Source organism: Podarcis vaucheri, assembly GCF_965113315.1.
Source record: "Podarcis vaucheri genome assembly, chromosome: 8".
NCBI classification, from domain to species: domain Eukaryota; kingdom Metazoa; phylum Chordata; class Lepidosauria; order Squamata; family Lacertidae; genus Podarcis; species Podarcis vaucheri.
Window position 1 is genome coordinate 58,327,789 of NC_138766.1, and position 24,087 is coordinate 58,351,875.

Sequence of the window (24,087 nt, forward strand, 5' to 3'; positions counted from 1 at the left end):
CTTTTTTGTTTGCAAAGACTTTGCCCAATCATTCACTGAGCACACACATTTTTGAGGATTTTATATTCACATGAGTATTTTAAAAAGAGAGCTGTATCAATAATTATTAGGAATGTAAGTTACAAGTCCATTTCAACATGTAGCTCTTTACCAATAAGAGATTCTATGAAATTCACTGACAAATCAACTGCAGGACAGATGATACTCCTGGGGTTTGCTTCCTTCCAGCATTTAACCATTACAGCTCTCTTCTACACTAGCACTGTGGGGCTGTTTTTCTATATGTAGTTGTGAAAATTCAAGCTATGGCATGTGCCTTGAAGCAGTGTGGTGGTGATGATAATGATAAGAGCCCAAGGCAAGAGAACATGTCTTATTCCCAAGAAAAGCCATACTTTGGCCTCCAGTTGACTCTGTGAAGGACAGATATGATGGCAGAAATTGAAATAATAGTTGTATTTTCACCATCTTTACTTGTCCCATGATGGCTGCTGAGTATGTTGAATAGTGAAGGACTTAGGTGAAACTGAGTTTCTGAGGCAATCTGACATTTGATGCTACCTCCATGGTTTCAGTAAGCTTGTCTAAAATGTCAGGTTCCCATCACACGTTGGACATGTTTATACAACAATTTGGAAAACAGAAACAGAAGCAGGTGAACAGGTACACGGAGAACACATGATGCAAATACTATATGAAGGATTTCCATTTGGAAACATTAAACCAGTGTGATTCTTTTATTTCTGGGTATGCTTTTGTACATGTATTAGGATGTGAGAGTTCCCAGTTTTTGTTGAAAAAGTTATCACTCTGGTGCCAACACAGTTTGAGATGTGAAAACTTTTCTAGCCTTGATTTTCTGCATGGCCAGTTAACAAGATAAATTCCTTATGCAACAAAAGTAATGGAATAATTACCAGTCTTTTTTCATTAGGTCTTAAGAGTGATACTTACACTGTGAATGACTGATTTAATCCTAACTGAGGTATTTTTATGTTCTGTTTCTTTACAGTTAGCTGCCCTGGAGAGACAAATCTTTGACTTTCTTGGCTTCCAGTGGGCTCCTATCCTTGGTAATTTCCTGCACATAATAGTTGTCATTTTGGGTTTGTTTGGAACCATACAATACAGACCTCGGTATATAGTTGTGGTAAGTTTTGAGTTCATTGATTTTTATTAAAATGGATAATATAATATTTCAGCTCAGTTATAATTTAAAACATCTGAATAATGTGGGTGGTTTGTTTTTTTAAAAAATGCAATATTATATTTTTGTTCAGTTCTCCAGTATGCTTCATCTATTTGAACCATGAATATTGTCAATCTCCTTTGGAGCAGGAAAATAAGTACTAAAACCTGAGTAGAATATTAGAATTAAATCATATGTCTGCAAAAATGTAAAACAGATACAAATATGTTCTACAAGGAGTATCCTCTGAAAATGTCACACCTTAGTTGGGGTAATTGACCTTGTAGGACATCTCAAGCAGTTCTGCATTCAGGTCTCCCTAACAGCTGGCTTAGTGATGTGTGGAAGTGAAAGCTGGACCATCAAGAAGGCTGATCGCCGAAGAATTGATGCTTTTGAATTATGGTGCTGGAGGAGACTCTTGAGAGTCCCATGGACTGCAAGAAGACCAAACCTCTCCATTCTTCAGGAAATCAGCCCTGAGTGCTCACTGGAAGGACAGATCCTGAAGCTGAGACTCCAATACTTTGGCCACCTCATGAGAAGAGAAGACTCTCTGGAAAAGACCCTGATGTTGGGAAAGATGGAGGGCACAAGGAGAAGGGGACGACAGAGGACGAGATGGTTGGACAGTGTGCTCGAAGCTACAAACATGAGTCTGACCAAACTGCTGGAGGCAGTGGAAGACAGGAGTGCCTGGCGTGCTCTGGTCCATGGGGTCACGAAGAGTCGGACACGACTAAACGACTAAACAACAATAACAACAACAGCTGGCTGGGCATTGGTAAGAGAAGCAGTCCCAGAGGATATGACACTCCCTGCCCCTAGCCAGTATTGATGAATGGAGGCAGCTAGTATGTAGTGCTGATACCTTCCTACCACCAGAGAGGAGTCCCATGGATGGAGAAGCTCCACCACTGCTGTGTCCAAGCAGGCAGAAAGCCAACAGGAAGGCCCAGTACATGACATTTGACAGCTAAGGGTGGGACACCAGCAGCTTTAGACCCATTTTAAAGTAATTTTTGCAGTCATGAACTAAAACAAAATAAATTCCTTGTTATGTGACAAGAATTCCTTATGGATGTAAAGCCCCACAGATCCTTGGGCTGGCCAGCTACACTAGCCTGGAGCTGATGGAATGAAAAGGAGTGGGGCAAGAAAAACTTAACCTACTTTCCTAGCTGGCATGGACCTCTAGGTTTTGGGATATAGCTCTATATCCACCATTTCTCTCCCCCCCCCCGGCCGCCAAGCAATTTGGATTGTTCTGCCCTTCACTTGTTTACCATTTCTGATTTTTATCATGACCTATTAATACACTCAGGAGAGAACCTCCTCCACAGTGAATTCACTCTTTCTGCAATTCACACTCCCTTCCCCAACCAATTAATTGAGTTCTGGAGGTCACGTGAGACTGCTTTGAATTCCTGCAGACTTTAGTGACTGAGCCTGAAGGCAATGAAAGATAGGAATGTAAAAAAATAAATAACACTGGAGTGCCCATAGGCTTTTACATCAATTATGTAAACTTCCACAATTCTAAGCGCAGGCCGTGTATAACTTTCAGCTGCATAGTTTTCCACTGGAACAAAAGGGAAAGAACAGGGGATCTTTACAGCTTAACCTATCCAGAAATCAAGCATTCTGAAGCCATCTGAAAAACTAGCTTCCTTCACATACTGCTGACCCCTCGCTGGCTGGAAAGGTTGAATGCTTATTGCTTTCCCCCTGAAAATGTCAGCATTTGGGATCTCTCTGTAATTTTATCAGTAATGGCTTTTGAGGTATAAAGATCACTACTTCTTTTTTAAAGGATATCTATTGGAGAATTTTTATAAAACATGCTTTTAAAGTTTATTTCTGTATTGATGATTTGAGTCCTGTAGTTCTTTAAGTATGGTGACACCGCAGAGACCTTCAGAATGAAAGTCTTGATGAAGACTAGCCCTTTGTCAGAGGACCTTAAGGGGTTTTTGGGGGGAGGCATAATTTTCATGTGGTTGGCTGTGCTTTTGAAAAATCAGCTTTACCTTCTCAGATGGAAAACATTTGAAATGGTCCTAATTGCCTTCTGTGCATTACCATGAAATTCAACATTCTTTCTCCACCCCCCACCCCCCCACCACTGACCCCTGTCCCACCACTGCCCACTCCTCCCCAAAGTGGGTAGAAATGGGTGCAAATAAGACTGGAAAGGCTTTACTCTTGAACTTCCTAATTACTGTAAGTCATTATACAGAGACATCTTGTAGTAAGTACAGTCTTGGTGAATAGTGTGTTAAGTAGCTGACATAATACTTGCGCAGGTACAGAATTCCACAAATTAATTCACTCAGCTTCAGAAGGGGGCCAGTCAGCCTGAATTTCTGATTCCTATTTCTTATACCAAGGCTATAGAAAACTTGCCCCTTCATGGATCACTGCCTTGCCGTGGCGAAGGGGCTTTAATAACTCAGAGAAGCTATGAGCTATGCCGTGCAGGGCCCCCCAAGATGGACAGGTTGTAGTGGAGAGTTTTGACCAAACGTGATCTACCTGGAGCAGAAACCGGCAAGCCACTCCAGTATCCCTGCCAAGAAAACTCCATGGACAAAGGCAACAGGCATATAAAAGTTATGACGCTGGAAGATGAGCCCCTCAGGTCGGAAGGCGTTCAACATGCTACTGAGGAAGAGCGGAGGACAAGTACAAGTAGATTCAGAGCTGATGAAGCGGCTGGGCCAAAGCCAAAAGGACACTCAGTTGCGGATATGCCTGGAAGCGAAAGGAAAGTCCAATGCTGTAAAGAAAAATATTGCATAGGAACCTGGAATGTAAGAACCATGAACCTTGGTAAGTTGGATGTGGTCAAAAATGAGATGGCAAGAATAAATATTGACATCCTGGGCATCAGTGAACTAAAATGGACGGGAATGGGCAAATTCAGTTCGGATGACCATCATATCTACTACTGTGGGCAAGAATCCCGTAAAAGAAGTGGAGTGGCCCTCATAGTCAACAAAAGAGTGGCGAAAGCTGTACTGGGATGCAATCTCAAAAATGATAGAATGATTTTGATACGAATCTAAGGCAGACCTTTTAACATCACAGTAATCCAAGTTTATGCACCAACCACTGGTGCTGAAGAAACTGAAATTGACCAATTCTATGAAGACTTACAAGACCTTATAGAAATGACACCAAAGAAGGATGTTCTTCTCATTATAGGGGATTGGAATGCTAAAGTAGGGAGTCAAGAGTTAAAAGGAACAACTGGCAAGTTTGGCCTTGGAATTCAAAACAAAGCAGGGCAAAGGCTAATAGAGTTCTGCCAAGAGAACAAGCTGGTCATCACAAACACTCTTTTCCAACAACACAAGAGACGACTCTACACATGGACATCACCAGATGGGCAGCATCAAAATCAGATTGATTATATTATCTGCAGCCAAAGATGGAGAAGCTCTATACAGTCAGCAAAAACAAGACCTGGAGCTGACTGTGGCTCAGATCATCAGCTTCTTATAGCAAAATTCAAGCTTAAACTGAAGAAAGTAGGAAAAACCACTGGGCCGGTAAGATACAATCTAAGTCAAATCCCTTATGAATACACAGTGGAAGTGAGGAACAGGTTTAAGGATTTAGATTTGGTGGACAGAATGCCTGAAGAACTATGGATGGAGGCTCGTAACATTATACAGGAGGCAGCAACTAAAACCATCCCAATGAAAAGTAAATGCAAGAAAGCAAAGTGGCTGTCCAACGAGGCCTTACAAATAGCGGGGGAGAGAAGGCAAGCAAAATGCGAGGGAGATAGTGAAAGATACAGGAAATTGAATGCAGACTTCCAAAAAATAGCAAGGAGAGACAAGAAGGCCTTTTAAACGATCAGTGCAAAGAAATAGAAGAAAACAACAGAATGGGAAGAACCAGAGATCTGTTCAAGAAAATTGGAGATATGAAAGGAACATTTCGTACAAAGATTACCATAATAAAAGACAAAAGAGGAAAGGACCTAACAGAAGCAGAAGACATCAAGAAGAGGTGGCAAGAATACACAGAGGAATTATACCAGAAAGAAATGGATGTCTCGTACACCCCAGGTAGTGTGGTTGCTGACCTTGAGCCAGACATCCTGGAGAATGAAGTCAAATGGGCCTTAGAAAGCACTGCTAATAACAAGGCCAGTGGAAGTGATGATATTCCAGCTGAACTATTTAAAATTTTAAACGATGATGCTGTCAAGGTGCTACACTCAATATGCCAGCAAATTTGGAAAACTCAGCAGTGGCCAGAGGATTGGAGAAGATCAGTCTACATCCCAATCCCAAAGAAGGGCAGTGCCAAAGAATGCTCCAACTACCGCACAATTGCACTTATTTCACACGCTAGCAAGGTTATGCTTAAAATTCTACAAGGCAGGCTTAAGCAGTATGTGGACCGAGAACTCCCAAAAGTGCAAGCTGGATTTCAAAGGGGCAGAGGAATCAGAGACCAAATTGCAAACATGCGCTGGATTATGGAGAAAGCTAGAGAGTTCCAGAAAGACATCTACTTCTGCTTCATTGACTACGCAAAAGCTTTTGACTGTGTCGACCACAGTAAACTATGGCAAGTTCTTAAAGAAATGGGAGTTCCTGATCACCTCATCTGTCTCCTGAGAAATCTCTATGTGGGACAAGAAGCTACAGTTAGAACTGGATATGGAACAACTGATTGGTTCAAAATTGGGAAAGGAGTACGGCAAGGCTGTCTATTGTCTCCCTGGTTATTTAACTTATATGCAGAATTCATCATGCGAAAGGCTGGACTGGATGAATCCCAAGCCGCGTCGGAAGAAATATCAACAACCTCAGATATGCAGATGACACAACCTTGATGGCAGAAAGTGAGGAGGAATTAAAGAACCTTTTAATGAGGGCGAAAGAGGAGAGCGCAAAATATGGTCTGAAGCTCAACATCAAAAAAACGAAGATCATGGCCACTGGTCCCATCACCTCCTGGCAAATAGAAGGGGAAGAAATGGAGGCAGTGAGAGATTTTACTTTTTGGGTCTCCATGATCACTGCAGATGGTGACAGCAGCCACGAAATTAAAAGACGCCTGCTTCTTGGGAGAAAAGCGATGGCAAACCTAGACAGCATCTTAAAAAGCAGAGAAATCACCTTGCCAACAAAGGTCTGTATAGTTAAAGCCATGGTTTTCCCAGTAGTGATGTATGGAAGTGAGAGCTGGACCATCAAGAAGGCTGATCTCCGAAGAATTGATGCTTTTGAATTATGGTGCTGGAGGAGACTCTTGAGAGTCCCATGGACTGCAAGAAGATCAAACCTCTCCATTCTGAAGGAAATCAGCCCTGAGTACCCACTGGAAGGACAGATCGTGAAGTTGAGGCTCCAATACTTTGGCCACCTCATGAGAAGAGAAGACTCCCTGGAAAACACCCTGATGTTGGGAAAGATGGAGGGCACAAGGAGAAGGGGACGGCAGAGGACGAGATGGTTGGACAGTGTTCTTGAAGCTACAAACATGACCCTGACCAAACTGCTGGAGGCAGTGGAAGACAGGAGTGCCTGGCGTGCTCTAGTCCATGGGGTCACGAAGAGTCGGACACGACTAAATGACTAAACAACAACATAGAAAACTTAAGGATGCTTCATGTATGGTATATACTCCAGTATAAGCTGACCGAAATATAAGCTGAGGCACCTAATTTTAGGACAGAAAACTGGGAAAACTTATTGACTCGAGTATAAGCTGGTTCACCACACCGCAAACCTGGTGGTGGCGGCAGCAGAGGAGGAAGAACAAGGGCTGCTTTTGGGCTGCTCGCTCCTCCTCCACCACCGGCAGAGGCGGCGGCGGAGGAAGGAGCAGGCGAAAGGGCTCCTTTTGGGCTGCTGCTTCCCCCTCCACTGCCCCCGACAGCGGAAAAGGCGGAGGAGGAGGAAGGAGCAGCCACTCGTCCCTCCGCCACCACCTCTGCCACTCATAAGAGCAGGCATAGGAACCCGGTTGGGAGAGGCACAGTGCAGCGCAGCAGTGAAGGGACAAGCAATGATAAAGGGCTCCTTTCTCGCCACTTGTCCCTCTGCAGCCACCCGCCTCACTCGAGTATACGCCGAGGCAGGCTTTTTCAAGCATAAAAAATATGCTGAAAACGTCAGCTTATATTCGAGTGTATACAGTATTTTGGGAGCCATATGTGTGTTCTTTAAGGACAGTGAACCAACACCAGCTGATGACATGGCTCCCCAAATCAACACAGACTGTGGAAACTTCACACTGGACTTCAAGCATCTGGCATTGTTCCTCCAGACTCTGGGGCCTTGGTTTCCAAATGAGATGCAAAAGCTGCTCTCATCAGAAAAGAGATTTGGGGAGCCATGTCATCAGCTGGTGTTGGTTCACTGTGCTTCATTAAGTCCAGGGTCAATGCAGCCGTCTACCAGGAGATTTTGGAGCACTTCATGCTTCCTTCCGCAGCTTTATGAGGGATGCTGACTTCATTTTCCAGCAGGACTTTGGCACCTGCCCACACTGCCAAAAGTACCAAAATCCTATGGGATTACTGTGCTTGATTGGCCAGCAAACTTGCCTGACCTGAACCCCATAGATAATCTATGGGCATTGCCAAGAGACCGAGCAATGCAGAAGAGCTGAAGGCTGCTATTGAAGCTTCCTGGTCTTCCATAACACCTCAGCAGTCCCACAGGCTGATAGCATCCATGCCACGCCGCATTGAGGCAGTAATTGATGCAAAAGGGGCCCAAACCGAGTACATATGCATGCTTCTACTTCTCAGAGGTCCAATATTGCTATATTTGCAATCCTTGTTTTGCTGATTTCATTTAGTATTCTAATTTTCTGAGATTGTTAATTTGGGGTTTTCATCAGCTGTACGCCATGATCATCACAATTATAGCAAATAAAGGCTTGACATATCTCGCTTTGCATGTCGTGAGTCTATCTCATATATTAGTTTCACCTTTTAAGTTGAATTACTGAAATAAATGAACTTTTCCATGATATTCTAATTTTCCGAGTTTCACCTGTAATTATCCCTACAAGCACACTTTTGCAAAACTACCCCCCCCCCCAATTTCTTTGTTTGATATATAGCAAAGCTTCAGCTGTTTCAAGAAAGTGCTTTTCAGTTCACATTTTTTTATATATTCCTTCCACATTTTCTCATAGCATGGGAGATTCCCAAGCTGTTACTGATTAAGGATGATAAGAGTGTATTTGCTCAGTTTTCTCTTAGTACCACTGGTGTTTTACATCTGTGAAGTGATGCTTCACATAGCTAAAATTGGCCAAATATAGTCCGGGGGGTGGGGGAATGAAATAAAATCAATTTACACGTTTCTCCAAGAAATGAAAATAGGACATGTTTTCCCTCCAGGGGAGCACAGAGGGATTTAATAGTTGCATAGATAATTTTATGCTACCTAGTGTGCTCTTGCAAAGTCGGAATGTATGTAATATAAATGCCTACAGAGAAAGAGTTAGATTAGGGCGGGAAAGAAACCAAATCTTTTGGGAGTAATAAATGCAATACGTACAAGGAGTGAAACCAGATTACTTGGATTTAAGCCAGCTTGGACAGCGGAGAGCAACAAGAAAGGCAATTCCACACTGACTTCAAAAATATGTTTGGTAAGGCAGAGCTTTTCTGTGGAAAAAGTGGTTTTGAGGAATTTTCTGTCTTATTGTCTTGTCCTGTAATTTCCTTGGTCAATCACAAGCCTGGGTCAGGGATTATTGCAAAAGGCATTTCGAAGGTGCAAGAGCCTGGAGCTGGCATTCTTGGTGCTTTGCTGAAGGCAACGATTGATTGAACAGCTACAAAGACAGTGTGACTGGATAGATTTCTTATCAGCCACTCCACAGAATTCCACATGCTCTGATGCTCCCTGCATAGTCTACAATTGGCATAGTCCCACTATATGAGTTCTTGATTTCCTATCAGATATTTATTGAACTTCAGGGTGCTTACACTGTTTCATTGCCCTATCTCAGATGTGACTTCGCTACAGCAAAAGGTGAAATTATGTGTAGAGCTGGATTTTGATTGGTCTAACAAGGCTTTTGGGACACAGGTGGGGCTGAGGGTTAAACCAAGAGCCTAGGGCTTGCCGATCAGAAGGTCGGCGGTTCTAATCCCCATAATGGGGTGAGCTCCCGTTGCTCATTCCCTGCTCCTGCCAATCTAGCAGCTCGAAAGCATGAAGTGCAAGTAGATAAATAGGTACCGCTCCAGCGGGAAGGTAAATGGTGTTTCCGTGCGTTGCTCTGGTTCGCCAGAAGCAAATTAGTCATGCTGGCCACATGACCCAGAAGCTGTACGCCGGCTCCCTTGGCCAATAAAGCAAGATGAGCGCCGCAACCCCAGAGTCATCCACGACTGGACCTAATGGTCAGGGGTCCCTTTACCTTTTAACAAGGCTAAACCCACCTGCTACTTTTTAAATGACTATCATCACATGTGGAGGGTGGAGTGGGTTTGCACCTCTTGGCTGCAAGCTGAAGCCATTGTGCTTTCAACTGGCTTGTGAACAGATTCCTAAATGCACACAGAGTAGTGATGCTTTTTTTTGGGGGGGGGGGGTAAAGTTCCCAACTGTATGTTGATTTGGTTCACAGCTTCATTTGAATGTGCAGAGGATGTGATCAGTGAGCACCATGAAACTATCATTTCATTACATTATGCATTTGGGTGTTTTTTCAACCTTGCTTCACTGCTTCTGAACTAGTACATTTGGATTGTTTGCTCCAAACCATTCCTATTATACAACAAAGATTTTCCATTGACAATGCTTTCTATCCTGCAAATTAACTTTGAATTTTGCAAACCAGCACAAAATAAGATCAAAAGCACATTTCGATATCTAAGTGCAGCCTGCGTTTTCCAATGGTAGTTTTTGTGCTTCCAAGTGTAGCATCCCTCACTTCTACCAAGCATTTTTTTCCACCTTTAACTTCCTCCCCCCAGCCTTCAGGCATATATGTATGGATGCATGTGTGTGCGCCTTACCATAATAAACACTCATGATATGGTAGGATATAAAAGATACAACCTACCAAAATACAGGCTCCCCCCTTTTTTATTTGCACTTTTATATCTGCACATATGTTCTCCATGTGATTTGAAGTTAGTGTAATCTAATGCTGGCAATTCTTTAGCAAAATTTATCCCAGCATCTGATTCCCAACTTTTCAGGCCATTTAGCAGAATAAGGCTATACAGTCAAACCTCGGTTGTCGAACGTAATCCTTTCCAGAAGCCCGTTCAGCTTCCAAAATGTTTGACAACTGAGGTGTGGCTTCTGATTGGTTACAGGAGCTTCCTGCACTCAAGCAGAAGCCACGTCAGATGTTCGGCTTCTGAAAAACGTTCGAAAACCAGAACATCTACTTCCGGGTTTTCAGCTTTTGGGAGCCGAAACATTCTAAAACAGAGGCATTCGGGATCTGAGGTTTGACTGTTTGCGATTATTTCAGTGCATTTCTAAATATAGATATATTGTGAAGATGAAGAGTACAAAAACTGTAAATCACTCAACATTTTGGAATTTACTGGTGTCAATAGGTTAATCTAGCACCATAAATAATAAATCTAGCTTTTCCTTGTGTTTCGTTACACAAGGAAAGAATATTGGATTTGCAATTGGCTACAGTTCTAGGGGCTTTCTGCCAAGAGAAATCTCCTGCTCATGGTTCCCAGAAGTGCTGTACCTATTGATCTTTTTATATTATTGATCTACACCTTGTGTACAGTGTTTTCATCTTCTCTTTTTCTCTTTTTCTCCACCCTAGTACTCGGTATGGACTGCTATCTGGGTCACATGGAATGTTTTCATTATCTGCTTCTATTTGGAAGTAGGTGGGCTTTCTAAGGTAGGTTCCATGTAAATCCTGGTTTTGGGGAGGATAGGACAATGGTGTTTTGATAATAACATTATAGAAGGAATATTATTTTTTTGAAAACAAAACAAAACCATCAGACATCATTGGGTTGCTTTGCTGGTCATTTGCCAGTCTGTCTGTTATAGTAAATGTTTGGGCTGCCTCACCTATTTTTTCTTGTAGAGGGTGATCACTGAGTGCAGCTGGACATGGGAAACATATTAGTTACTATCAGGGCTTTCTTTTCAGCTGGAACTCAATGGAACTCAGTTCTGGCACCTCTCTGGTGGGTGCCATTGCATTATGAGAGAGGTGTTCATTGTGAGTTCCGGCACCTTTTTCCCCCCTAGAAAAATAGCACTGGTTATTGGTTGCTCTGGAATTGCATTTTGCAAATAAGAGTGGGCTAAAAATGTTTTAAATATATAAGTAACATTTTAAATAGTGTGGCATTTTAACACATAACAGCATGAAAACAAGTACCAACAGCTGTTTGGAGCACCATTATGCAAAAACAGCCTAATGCTGTTTCATGACTATAATTCTATTTCTATTTCACAATATTAAATAAAAATCACAGATGAGAGCCTACATGTTATTTTGGTTCCCTGGAGAGTTAACAGCAGTATCTCTACTTTCAGAATCTGTGACTGCTTGGGGTACTGGGACCCCACCCCCAAAGCTTTTTTGTAAAATCCAAACCATCTCACATCAGCTCAGTAGTTTGAATAGGCCTCTGAGAATGCCCAATAAAGGAAATACAGTAGTATTTTTAAGTTAATAATAAACAAACTCAAAAGTAAATATTAATATAAATCCCAATAATTATTCTGTCACCTATTCAGTAGCATGGTACTGGGTGGGCAGGGTGAGTTGGCACAGAAGAATTATAATAAAAAAGTAAATTTGCATATATTTAATGAAATCAGCAAGTACATGGCATAGTAACAGAGAAGAACTTGTTCTAAGCGGTGTCTAAAGCATTAAAATATCTATGCAAGTTTCTTACACACACAATGTCAGCTGACCTGGTGGGTCCCCTGTTTCTTCTGCTCATGTGGTTTCTCCTAATCTTTCTGCTACATCATAGACCCCACAAGCCCTATAGTATTTCATGGTAATAAAGTTCATTCTGGGTTTTCTGACTATTTTAATCATCATAACTAAATAACATCCTGATGTTGTTTTGGTGTATTTGTATTTCTGGTCCTGAAGGTTTATTGTTAGTCTGATCATTTTTTTCTACAGCGTTGTCTTTTTTAAGTCTGTTTTTTTCAAGGTAGACTTTCAAAGTGAAACTTCATTTTCTTTTATTACATCACAGTTTTGATTATAAATTTTATTTTGGAGGAAAAGTCTCTAAGATATCTGAGTTAGCCTTTCTTTCTGATGTTCTTTATTATATTCACTCTTTTCCGTTTCAGGCACTTTTGAATGATTTTTTGTTTGTATTGAAAATATAAACTTTTTAGGCAAGATCCAGTGTTGAGGGGAGATTTTATGCTTGTTCCGTGCATGCACAACCAGAGTTCTGTTTTCAGAAGTTGTCAGAGTTCAATCAGTAGTTTGGCAATAAGGTATGAAAACTTCAAAGTGGGAAAGGTGTTAATATGTGCATGGCTCAAAAGGCCTCTACAATTCTGATCTAGTCAGAGAAAGTTGCTCACTAGGAACTGTCCATGGTACTGCAGTAGCCAACCTCCCTTGCTGCCTTGCCCTGTAGGCTCCTCAGTGGAACAAGAACAGACCAGCATGCTAGTTTTTTTAAAACAAAGCTTTGTAATGCTCTGCTATTCACTGATAGTTGATGAGTATTGGAAGAGGTGAGGTTATGTTTTTACTATTATTTCAAACAAAACACACTGGTGAGGCTAAACCAGTGGCTGAGCTAGAAGTATATGCTGTAGCCAGGACCAAGAGCGGTGATGGAAAGAGATGGTTGAGTTTCAGAAGCCGAAAGTCACATCATTTCCTCCAATCTCAATCATTGCCTCCATTCTCAACCAGGCTCACTATCAGAGATGCTGGCTTGCATCTGTTTCAGTGTTGCGGACTATGATGCTGCTGGGCTAGTGGTGAGTGAGGTCAAAGCAAGAATGGGTGTGCTACACCACACGCAAACCAACACACATTGCACCCCCACCCCCAGCATATCTCCCCTCCCCACATACAGTCACTGCACACAGGATGTGGATGCTTAACCCTTCCTGTCCCAGCAGTGACCCCCACCCTCCAAAAAACAACCTCACGCTGCAGTTAGGCATTAGAAAATATCTAACTAGTGGAGAGGCTAACTCAGGAGGGGCTGCTGTGAGCGAGATGGCGAGGCCACATGAGGAGCATCCAGCCCATGGCTCAACTGGTTCCCTACTGTATGGAACAAGAGTCCCTCAAAGTCTTTCTCTACTCCCTGCAAGCTTCAGAATAACTTTTTGTAGGTATGCTTCACTCATACAACTGCATTCCTGCGGCCTTAATTAGAAAGCCTTTCCAGATAGTGCCAAAAATAGTTTTGTATTTTCCCAGGTGACATTTACAGTGGTTTCATAGAATTGCATAAAAACAGGATCATAAAACAGCAATATTGTTTTAAGTAGGAAATTCATTTTCTTTTATTATACCACAGTATCCCATTCTGCAACTGCAAGGGAAAGAACTGAGGGTTTTGATGGTGGATAGAAAAACATTACCTGGATTCAGGATCTATCTGTAGATGGATAGCAGCAGGGGTGGACTTCGGTCTTCAGAAGGCCAAAATTTAACATGGGTTGCCAGTGCCCAGGGCTGTGTGGAGGTGAGGGATGGTGGGAGGGAAATATGCATGCACATTCAACTGCCTAACAGCGTCTGTGTCACCCAGGAGATTGCAGCCACAGAGATAAGAAAAGAGGAGTCATTCCATTGTCTGGAGAGGTCATTTCCTGGCTCTCATGGAGAAACCATTTTCAATGAAACCCAGCAACGGAAGTGTACAGCTGTACCGAGGCAGCACCAAGTGTTGACGTTTTGTGCCCCAAACAATTTTGCACCCTTGTACCCCCCCCCACTCCACCACTGGTGCCACCCCACCTGTCACCTTCCATTCTGCTCAGTTCACTTACATCATAGTTGTGGCACCTTGTAGTGCTCCCTAGGCTTGGCACGCAGTATGGTGGAACCAGTCACACTACCCTAAATCTGCCTCTCTTAGCAGTTCCACCTATTGAGAATCAACTGAGAGGTAGACCTGGGATGAAAGTTTCCCAGAGGCCAGGTATGTTCATGCCCCATCACCAGTCTTTTACCAGGTTGACCAGGTTGTGCTAGTTACCCTTTTACAGTTTTTACCACCCCACCTCCTGGGAAAAATCTCTGTGGGTACCCATGCCAGCAGAGGGAGAACTCAAAGCAGGGATGTTGCTTTTGAATGCAGTTCTGCCTTACTTCCTTGCTGTCTAGTGCTGTCCGAAACATATTTCAGCCAATCGTAAATACTTTTGTACTATATAATCATAGAATTGTAGATTTGGAAGGGACCCCAAGGGTCATCTAGTATAACCCCCTGCAGTGCAGGGATCTCAGCTAAAGCATACCTGTCAGATTCAACCTCTGCTCAAAAACCTCCAAGGAAGGAGAGTGCACATTTTGCAGATATATCTTACAGTTAAGATAAAGAAAGTATGTGTGATACAATTATCTGCAGCTCCTATTCAAACCCTATTTAAAATGAGATGAATGGCCTTTGTTGGATACTACAATAGATGCCTTTGGTTTTTGTATTCTTTAAAATTCAGGTGGAAACTCACTTGTAAAATGCTTGCTTCTTGAGACTCTTTTCCCATTTGAGGTTGGCACTTAAACAAAACCTCTCTTATTGTGCTCTCTTATAATTGTTAGGGTTGTTGTAAAATTGACCACATAAATATGATGAGTGAGCCCTGAAATGTTTTGAATTTCTTTTATTTATTGAGTGCAGAAGAAGAGAGTCTAGTATAAAAGGAAGGCTCAAGGTTTCTGAAATCAATGATTCTGAGAACTGCCTAAGTGTTGAATGATATGCATGAATAATTTAAGACTGTTTTGTTTAAATGTGCAAAAGTCAAGTTATCCTTGCAGTGCGACACATTGTCAATTGCCAGCAATTTCCTATGTTTTTGAAAACCACAAGCAGCAATTTACAGGAAAGATTAGGGCTGTTACTATACAATGTGTGACATTTTCTTGATTTAAACTGTCATTCTGAAAAGCTGTTAAGAGAGATCTGGAGTTGGAGAGAGCATATAAAGTTTAGTGGATTTTTTATTTTTTTTAAGCTGAGCTTCAGTTTTATTTTTTTGCTTGTTAAAAGCCAAGCGCAGAAGTTGAAGTATGTGTGTATGCAGATTTGCATTTTCAAAGGAAATTGCATGTGGTCTCTTTTGGCATTCATGTGATGTGGCGGTATATGCTACAGCACTGACATTTTACATCTCCTAAGTACAATAACATATTTCTTAAATATCAACACTGTTCTAAGGATATGCCAGAAGTTTGATAGTAAGTGTTTCAGACAGCTGGCACCACAGCAATATATACTGCTTTTATCTCAACCTGTCTTTCTAGAAATAATACTCAGGATTATTTTTAGGTTATCAAAAATCAACTCCACTTAAACTCATGCAGCACCTTTCTAGTTGCTTTATATGTAAAGACACTAGTCTCAATAATGCTTCTTTAAATGGCATCATATACAACAAGCTTTACTATGATTTCTGTAGCTAGATTAGTTTCCAAACTAAATTCTGGGTTTGGTGTTGACTTGCTTCACAAAGATCACTCCACATTCTGTCACCAGGCAATGTGTTTTTTGTTTGTTTGAAGGAACTGTTTATTACACAGCACAAAATACACATAGCAGTGACTTGAGGTTATGGCAAAATCGGGTCCACTTGGAATGCACAGAATTCATTCATTCAAAGTGAGCTCCAGCTTCTGGAGGATGAAAGATACTTCTTGGCAGGATCATGAGATTCTCACCTGATAAGAAAAGCATTTTTCTGAAATCTAAAAAACCAATACAGTAAAACGTGTCTGTGTCTCTGCTGTTATAAAGTTTACTTAGATAGCCAGCTGAATGTCCTGCGTCCCTAGAACCCTTTTTGAACTTGTGTCAAGTCCAACTAACTTCATTGATGCTATATAGAATACAAGCCCTTTCAGTGTATTTCTTTCTCCACTGCAGTATGCACAGCATCCTTGATTTATCAGGCTATCTTATGTAATGTCATGTTTTATTACCTCACTGTGACTTCTGAATCAAGGATTTTTGATGACTGCAATTCAAGCCAAAGTGGTGCTTTTAATGCTTGGATATGTAAGCCTAAATATATTCACATTTTAGAGATTCAGAATTCTCACTGCGTGAAAGATGTGGTGTTAAACTGCTATTGGCACTGGCTAAGCAACTGCTCATGAGTTTTGGGTTTGGATAAATTAACACTTAGCAGCTTTATGCAAGCTAGAGAGCCATATAAATCACATTTGCCTTTATGTCTGTCTTGGAGCCAGGATTCAGGCCCCAAAGTTGCTTTCAGTGTCCCAAAAGTTTTAAAGTAATAGCTGCTGAGAGTGCTGTCTAACACATGCAGAATGCATGTCCCTAAAACCTGAAAAAGTACAGCCTGCCCCACTGCTGGAATGCGAGACAGAGTTTCCATGTGACCTTCAGAGAAGCTTGAGCTATGGTATCTCTCTTTTCTTTTTCTGTTGGTGGTCCTCAGTTTTCAGTCTTTTTGTTCACAGGGTCACATGTTCACTAAAGTTCAGAAACGATAAAAAAATAACCTGAAGAAAAGGGTGAGAAAACAAAACAAAAGAAACAGAAAAAGGCAAAAGACATCATTTCTGTACATGTAGTAACTTGCTTTCCTCTTAGTGTGATACTTGGTCATTGTTGAGCTGTAGCATCTTTTTTTCAAAAAAGGAATCAATAGGAATTTATTTCTGCAGGATTTATATTCAACAAAAATGGGTGAGGGTATGTTCCATGTAGGGATGAAATATAGATAGGCAGATAGTGGGAAATGTTGTCTGAGGGCTAGGCAGAATTTGCCTCCTCAATTGCCTCGGGACACCTAACTGCTTCATAATGGGAAGGGATGGCATATTGGAAGTGGACTTTCAGTGGGGATTTATGGACAGTGGAGACTCTAAGGTAGAAATCTCCTGGTTACAGAGGTGGATTTAGGGCAGCATGACTGTTCTGCCACACTGGGCACCACACCTACAGGGCATTACAACTATGACGTAGTGAACTAAGCAGAAGGCAAGAACTAAGCGGGTGCCAAATTTTGGCCTTGCACAGAGCACCTCTGAAATTTGAAAGACCAAAGTCTGCCCCTACTGGTTAACATCTAGTCTTTGAAAATGATCCAGTTTTTCTGCCTGTGACTTTTAGAGGTTGAGCACATGACTACCCTTTCTCTGTCATAGCTTTGCTCCATCATTTGCTTGTCCCTCATCTGTTTTCTCCACCCCACCCCGCCATTTACACTGTATGTCTTAAAATTAAAAAGTCTTATAGGCTGTACATTACTTTTTTTCAGGATTGAAAAATACACACACTTTGTATTTTTGTCCCCTTGTAACATCTTCCTTCTGCAACCATGCTGTTTGCACCCAAATCCAGAGTGAAAATGCCTGAAGTTCTATTACTATGCCTCATTGGATAAACATTGCTTTAACACTCCCTTTGATGATCCCAAATGTTTGTTGTTGCCATTTCTCTTTTTGTCTGGAAATCCCCTAAGGAAATTCCTTTATTGTACAATCCCTTTGAGCAATATTTTATTTCCCAGGAATGAGAGTGTGGACCAGAACCAGGGAGGGGTGTGGCCTGGGGAGAATCCCGGGGGCAGGGGGAGGGCCAGAGGGCTGGGAGAGGCTTCATTTGACCCTCAAGCCTGAGTTTTCCCACCTCTGTTTTAATGCCTTCTTTAACATCTTTATTCTGTGTTTTATTGTTAAAATAGAACCATGGTAAAACTCAGCATATGGTGTGAAATAAACGTTACTGATGATATTTTATATGTTCACAAAAATGATAATAATCTGACGTACTGGAATGTAATAGCATATTCCTTCCTGTCAGAAGCAAGGGGGAAAGACATATATAAGTAACAGCAGAGAAATTGCCACTACTCTCGTCTGGAGTGATATGCTATTAGATGCTTATCGTGTGCCTTAAAAAGGATATATTTAAGTGACAATCATTCCTAACAGCTGAGTGCTCATTTCATTGGCTTGGCAGTTGCTATCCTATTTTATGAAACGTTAATACCCTCCTTTTTAAAAAGATTGTATTACCAAGCAGCCATACGTCAACTTGTTCTGATAACTGCGGGGCTAAAGGGCCTCTTATAACCAGCTCAACATGTGGTAGTAAAGGACAGCAAGTGCATGCCAGGTTCTCCAGCATGTCAGATTGAAAGTGGCCGAGTACATGCATGGAACTCCTCCCAGATCAAGTTTCAGCACACACATTTGCAGTGATCTGCCCAAAGGAAATATAGACTACATAGCTCTTTCTTTAGAATGAAAACGACAAGCTCACAAGTTGCCACTGATTCTGCCCAGTGAATTTTGCCACACCATTGATTTTTACTAAACTTGGAGAAAGTGCTGCAACTGCAAATAGGAATTACGGTAGCTGGCTTTTCCCTGCTACATGGCAAGGTTCCATCCTGTTTTCAGGTTTTTCTGTTATCACCATGTGTTGAACTAGGTGTGTATCAAATTACAGCTTATTTTTAATCTCACTGTCCACTATGCCAGAAACAAATATGATTAATTATGCAATTATTCAAGTAATCATTTAATAACTACTGTCCCTGATGGATATGCTCTACTTCCTCAGTCAGCATCAGTTCCTTTCTAAATACTAGTTGCTGGAAACCACAAGATATACAAAAGTTTATATCCAATACAAAATATATATTTATAATACACCTGAATAAAAGAAATACTTTCAAAATTGAGGAAAGAGGAGAAAAGTAAAAAAAGAAAAAGGAGCGAGGGAGAAAAGGAAGATGAAAAGACTTCTGATTCTCCATCTGTCAGCTATATATAGTAACTTGTTCACTCCTTGACAGCCAACTATCCTATTTTCTATAAGCCAATATTTTTTCAATCTTTAGATCCACATATTACAAGTTCATTTTCTCTTTCACGCAAAAAGTCCATAAGAAGTTTCCAATCCCTAATAAATGTCAAAAAGATTTTTCTCTGATTAAGCAGGTTAACTTTTCCATCTCAGCTAAGTCCAATAATTTTATCAAGCATTCCTCCATAGTAGGTAGGGCTGTATCTTTCCATCTTGTGCGTACGACAATGTCGCTGCCACTCCTGTTTCAAACAGAATTCTCCAGCATCCCTAATTGTAAGCTACCTGGAAAGGGCTGGCCAAAGCTGTACGGGGTCTTTTACATGCAGACCCAAAGGAGGTGGTAGAACCAACAGTACCTTGCTGTGACTTGTTTGTAAAGCATTTTGAGGATATAATTGCTTGCATCCACCAAGACCTTGACTCTGCTGTTATAGGAGATGAATCTCTTGGGGTGTCCAGAGCACAGTCTAGTCCTGTTGTGTTGGATGAGTTTCAGTTGGTAAGGCTCAAGGATGTGGACATGGTGCTCGGATCAGTTAGGGTAACCACTTGCGCTTTAGACCCTTGCCCCTCTTGACTGATGAAAACCAGCAAGGAGGGAACAGCTGACTAGACCAGGCAGGTGGCCAGTGCCTCTTTATGAGAGGGGGTGGTCCCTGCCTGTTCGAAGGAGGCAGTGGTAAAACCACTCCTTAAGAATTTGGAAAACCTAACTAACTACCGGCCAGTTGCTAATCTCCCTTTGCTGAGCGAGCAAGGTTCTGGAGCAAATGATCGTAGACCAGATCCAGGCACTTCTGAAAGAAACTGATTTTCTGGATCCATTTCAACCGGGCTTTAGGCCCAGTTTTGGCACAGAAACTGCTTTGGTTGCCCTGTATGATGACCTCTGTCAAGAGAGAGACAAGGTAAACTTCCCTGTAAATTCTCCTTGAGCTCCCATTGGCTTTCGATACCATTAACCATGGTATCCTTCTGGAGCAAGTGTCAGAACTAGGGGTGGGTAGCACCACTTTGCGGTGTTTCCAGTCCTACTTGGATGGTCATTCCCAGATGGTGTTGCTTGGGGAATGCTTTTCAGCCCCATGGAACCTTCAATGTGGGGTTCTGCAGGGCTCAGTCCTATCCCCTATGTTGTTTAACATCTACATGAAACAGCTGGGTGGGGTTATCGGGAGGTTTGGAGTATGTTGTCAGCAGTATGCTGATGACACTCAGCTCTATTTCTCCTTTACATCTGTAGGTAATGGACTGGATGAGAGCCAACAAACTGAAATTCAATCCAGATAAGACTGAGGCACTGTTAGTGGGTGGTTCCCTAGACAGGATGGGTGGGAGATTGCCTGCTCTGGATGGGGTTACACTTCCTCTGAAGGAGCAGGTTTGTAGCTTGGGGGTACTCCTGTTTCCTTTGCTGTTGCTTGAGGCTCAGGTGGCCTCAGTGGCCCAGAGTGCCTTCCATCAGCTTCGGCTGGTGGCCCAGCTACGCCCCTATCTGGACAGGGACAGCCTAACTACTGTTGTCTGTGCTCTGGTAACCTCAAGGTTAGATTACTGCAATGCGCTATACGTAGGGCTGCATCTGAAGATGGTTTGGAAACTTCAGCTAGTGCAGAATTCAGCAGCCAGGTTGCTCACCGAAGCAAGACGGTTTGAGCATATTACACCGATCCTGGTCCGACTGCACTGGCTACCAGTTAGCTTCTAGGCTCAATTCACAGTGCTGGTTTTGACCTATAAAACCTTAAACAGCTCAGGACCACAATACCTCAAGGTATTGTGCCTCTTTCCATATGAACCTACCCGGACCCTGAGATCATCTTCTGAGGTCCTTCTTTGTGTGCCTCCTCCTCGAGAGGTTGGAGGGTGGCAACGTGAGAACAGGTCTTTTCTGTAGTGGCTCCCCGTCTGTGGAATGTTCCTCACAGGGATGTTCATCTGGCGCCTTCATTATACACCTTTAGGCACCAGGGGAAAATGTTCCTTTTTAACCAGGCCTTTGGTTGATTTGATTGACATCCTATGCCCTTTTAAAATCTGGGGTTTTTTTGGAGGGGGGTTTGTTTTTATTTTGATTATGTATTTTGTGGTTTTATATTTTGATTTTATTCTTTCTGTGAACTGCCCTGACACCTCTGGGTATAGGGCGGTATATAAATTCTAACAACAACAATGACATAGTAGGAGTGTACTTAAATAAATATTAAATTTATATACTGCCCTTCACCCGAAGATCATAGGGCGGTTTACAACATAAAAACACAAAATACAAAATGCAATAATAAAAAGCAACATCCCACCCACCCACCCAAGGAGAGGAGCTGGCAAGGAAGGAAAAATTTTTTACATAAGCGGAAAGAATTTGAAAGGAAGGAACACAGTCGAAATATGCTTAGAATTGCATCCTTGATGTCTTTTGACCCCACATGTCAACTGTAGACTAAAGGGGAAGATGCAGAAAGCATCTTAAGCCAGAAGATGCTTTGGGAGGCTCTGAACCATACGTTGACACACCATAAATAAATAGCTCAGTAGAAAGTGATGGGGTCTCTTTCTGAAGATAACACAGGGTCTATTTGCCCATCGTTTTAGTGCATTTCTACGTGTTCACTTCTGACACTGTGTTCAGGGTATTCTATCCTTAATCCTATTTTGTTGTAGGATGACTCTTTCCCCCTGAAAGGCGTTTAAGCAGTCACTGATGGGAATCATCAATTCAGTAGGAGTTACTCTCTAATCTAGTGTACTTCTAGGATTGTAATATGTCACTTAAAAGGTCCAAATTAGAGCATGACCCAGTACATTTTGGAGAGTACTGAAGCAATAATGAGATTCCCTCAAACTACCGCATGTTCCGGCGTATTAGGCGACTGGGCGTATAAGACGACCCCCCCCCCCACTTTTGCTGTTAAATTACAGAGTTTGGCCGCCCACCAAGCGCCGCCAGGGGCAGAGCGCGCAGCCTTCCGCTGCCTCTGCTGTCGCAGCAGTAGCAGCCTGAAGTGAGGCGTTTGGTGGGCGGAACGAAACTGAAACCTGCCACCCGGAGGGAGAGAGGCCTGGCCTGGTCCAGCTCCCTCCCTCCCTCCGGGAAAAGGCCGCGAGCGCCTGCCTCAGCCTCCACCGCCCTCACCTGTGGGGATGCCCAGCTCCTTGGAGCCCCGGCCGTATACCACCTTGCCGCGGCAGGCTCTTCATGGCACCCGCGAGCTGAGCGAAACCCTGTGCGGCCACGGGGGAGGCCGGATCCGGCTCCCACGACGGCAGCAGCAGGCGGGCGGGCGGGTGGATGAGTGCCATGCTAAGAAGGACTTTCCGTGGTGAGGAGAGAGCAGAAGCCAACGAACATGCACTGTGCCGGTACAGAAGAGGCGGGGCCTCGTGCTGTGTCACAGGAGGCTGCGTCCCCTTCCATGGGGAGGAAGGAGGAGTGATGGCAGAAGGGGCGCCTCTGCTCACCGGCTCCCTCTCCTCCTTCCCAACAGGTGGCTCCATGTATACCCGGCGTATAAGATGACCCCCGACTTTTGGGGTGATTTTCCTGGGTTAAAAAGTCATCTTATACACCGGAACATACGGCATTTCTCTTGAAAATATCAGGGCAATTGATTAGCACTGATTATTTACACACATCCATATGAATTGTAATCTCTCTTGTTGGTTGCCAGAGTCTACATCATTTCTAATGACTAGCACACTTGTCTTATGAAGGGGGCATATTAATGTCCGGATGCATTTACAGTGATATGTTTTTCTTTCCAAGCAGCTTTAAACATGATAACTCCATCTTTACTGCCTTTGTGAATCAGTAATAGCAGGAGATTTCTAAAGAGAAGAACAATGTCTAACTGCTCCATTGCCTCCCCACAACTAGGTTTCCATGTCTATTTCTCAGGTTTTTTTCTTTTTAGAAATGCCATTGCAATTTTGAAAAATGAGGAGGCTTGCATCATTCTTCCTTGACTATAGGGAACATTTTATCATCTGGAGCTGATAAAGAACGACATTTTACAGACTTCTTGTCAGAAAATGGGAAGTGGCTGCTGGTGATAAAGTTAATTATTAATGGAATTGGAAACTAGGCCTTCCCAGCCACAGGCGCTATCCTCAGTCTATTTCTGGTACTGGAAAGAAAAAGTCATGTCCAGGCTTAGTATTGCATCTCACAGTTGCATTTGTGCTGCACAGCTTTGGTTAAAACCCTAAAAGTAGCTCTTAACTTGTCCCATAGGATTTATTGAAGTGCTCCAACTTATTTAAACAGCAAACAGTGTTAGAACCATTATATTCATTGAAGCCATTGGTCCATTTAGCTCAGTGTTGCCTACAGCAGGGACAGTTTGAATGTACATCGTAAAGCCCATTTTGTCATGCAAGTCTAATCACTCAAACCTGGAGATCTTAATCCCCCTAATAATTTCCAATTCTAAAATAAGCAAACCAATGCAGTCTCAAATGAAACCTAAGTAGCAGTTCAGTGAAGCTAGGAATATCATGACCCACTTCATTATGAAGGTAGTTGGGAAATGATCCAGATAACCTTTAATTTTCATCTTGTTGGGGGGATTTGGACATTGTTACCCTTATGTCAGTTCCACATTTTGGGGAAAATATCCAAGGAAACTGACCTCCACAGAGAGCGTAAAGTAAATTTTTAAAAGCTTCAGTGATCTGTAGCACAACATTAAATTTAAAGCTAAAGCGAGACTTCATGTCATCTGAGAAAGCAGCCTGAAACTGTCTGTAAGAGGCTCTTTTGTAAGTGCCAAAACTGATTACTGGAACTGTCTGCCCTGCCCTGCCATGCTAACATAGTGGAAAAGTTATTCCCATGTTAACAGATGAGAAATGTCATTGGATTTGTCAAAGCTATAAGAACTGAGTTTGT

General features: G+C 42.4%; 1 protein-coding gene across 2 annotated transcripts in view; it reads left to right on the top strand.

Annotated features, from left to right (window-relative positions):
• The window catches only part of NKAIN3 (sodium/potassium transporting ATPase interacting 3), a 196,962-nt gene that overhangs the window by 83,490 nt on the left and 89,385 nt on the right, over positions 1-24,087 (top strand). For both annotated transcript variants that reach the window (XM_082234055.1, XM_082234054.1), the window contains exons 2-3: positions 1,013-1,150; positions 10,988-11,068. In XM_082234055.1, coding sequence (XP_082090181.1) covers positions 1,013-1,150; positions 10,988-11,068 — 219 coding nt within the window. The remainder of the gene's footprint in view (positions 1-1,012; positions 1,151-10,987; positions 11,069-24,087) is intronic.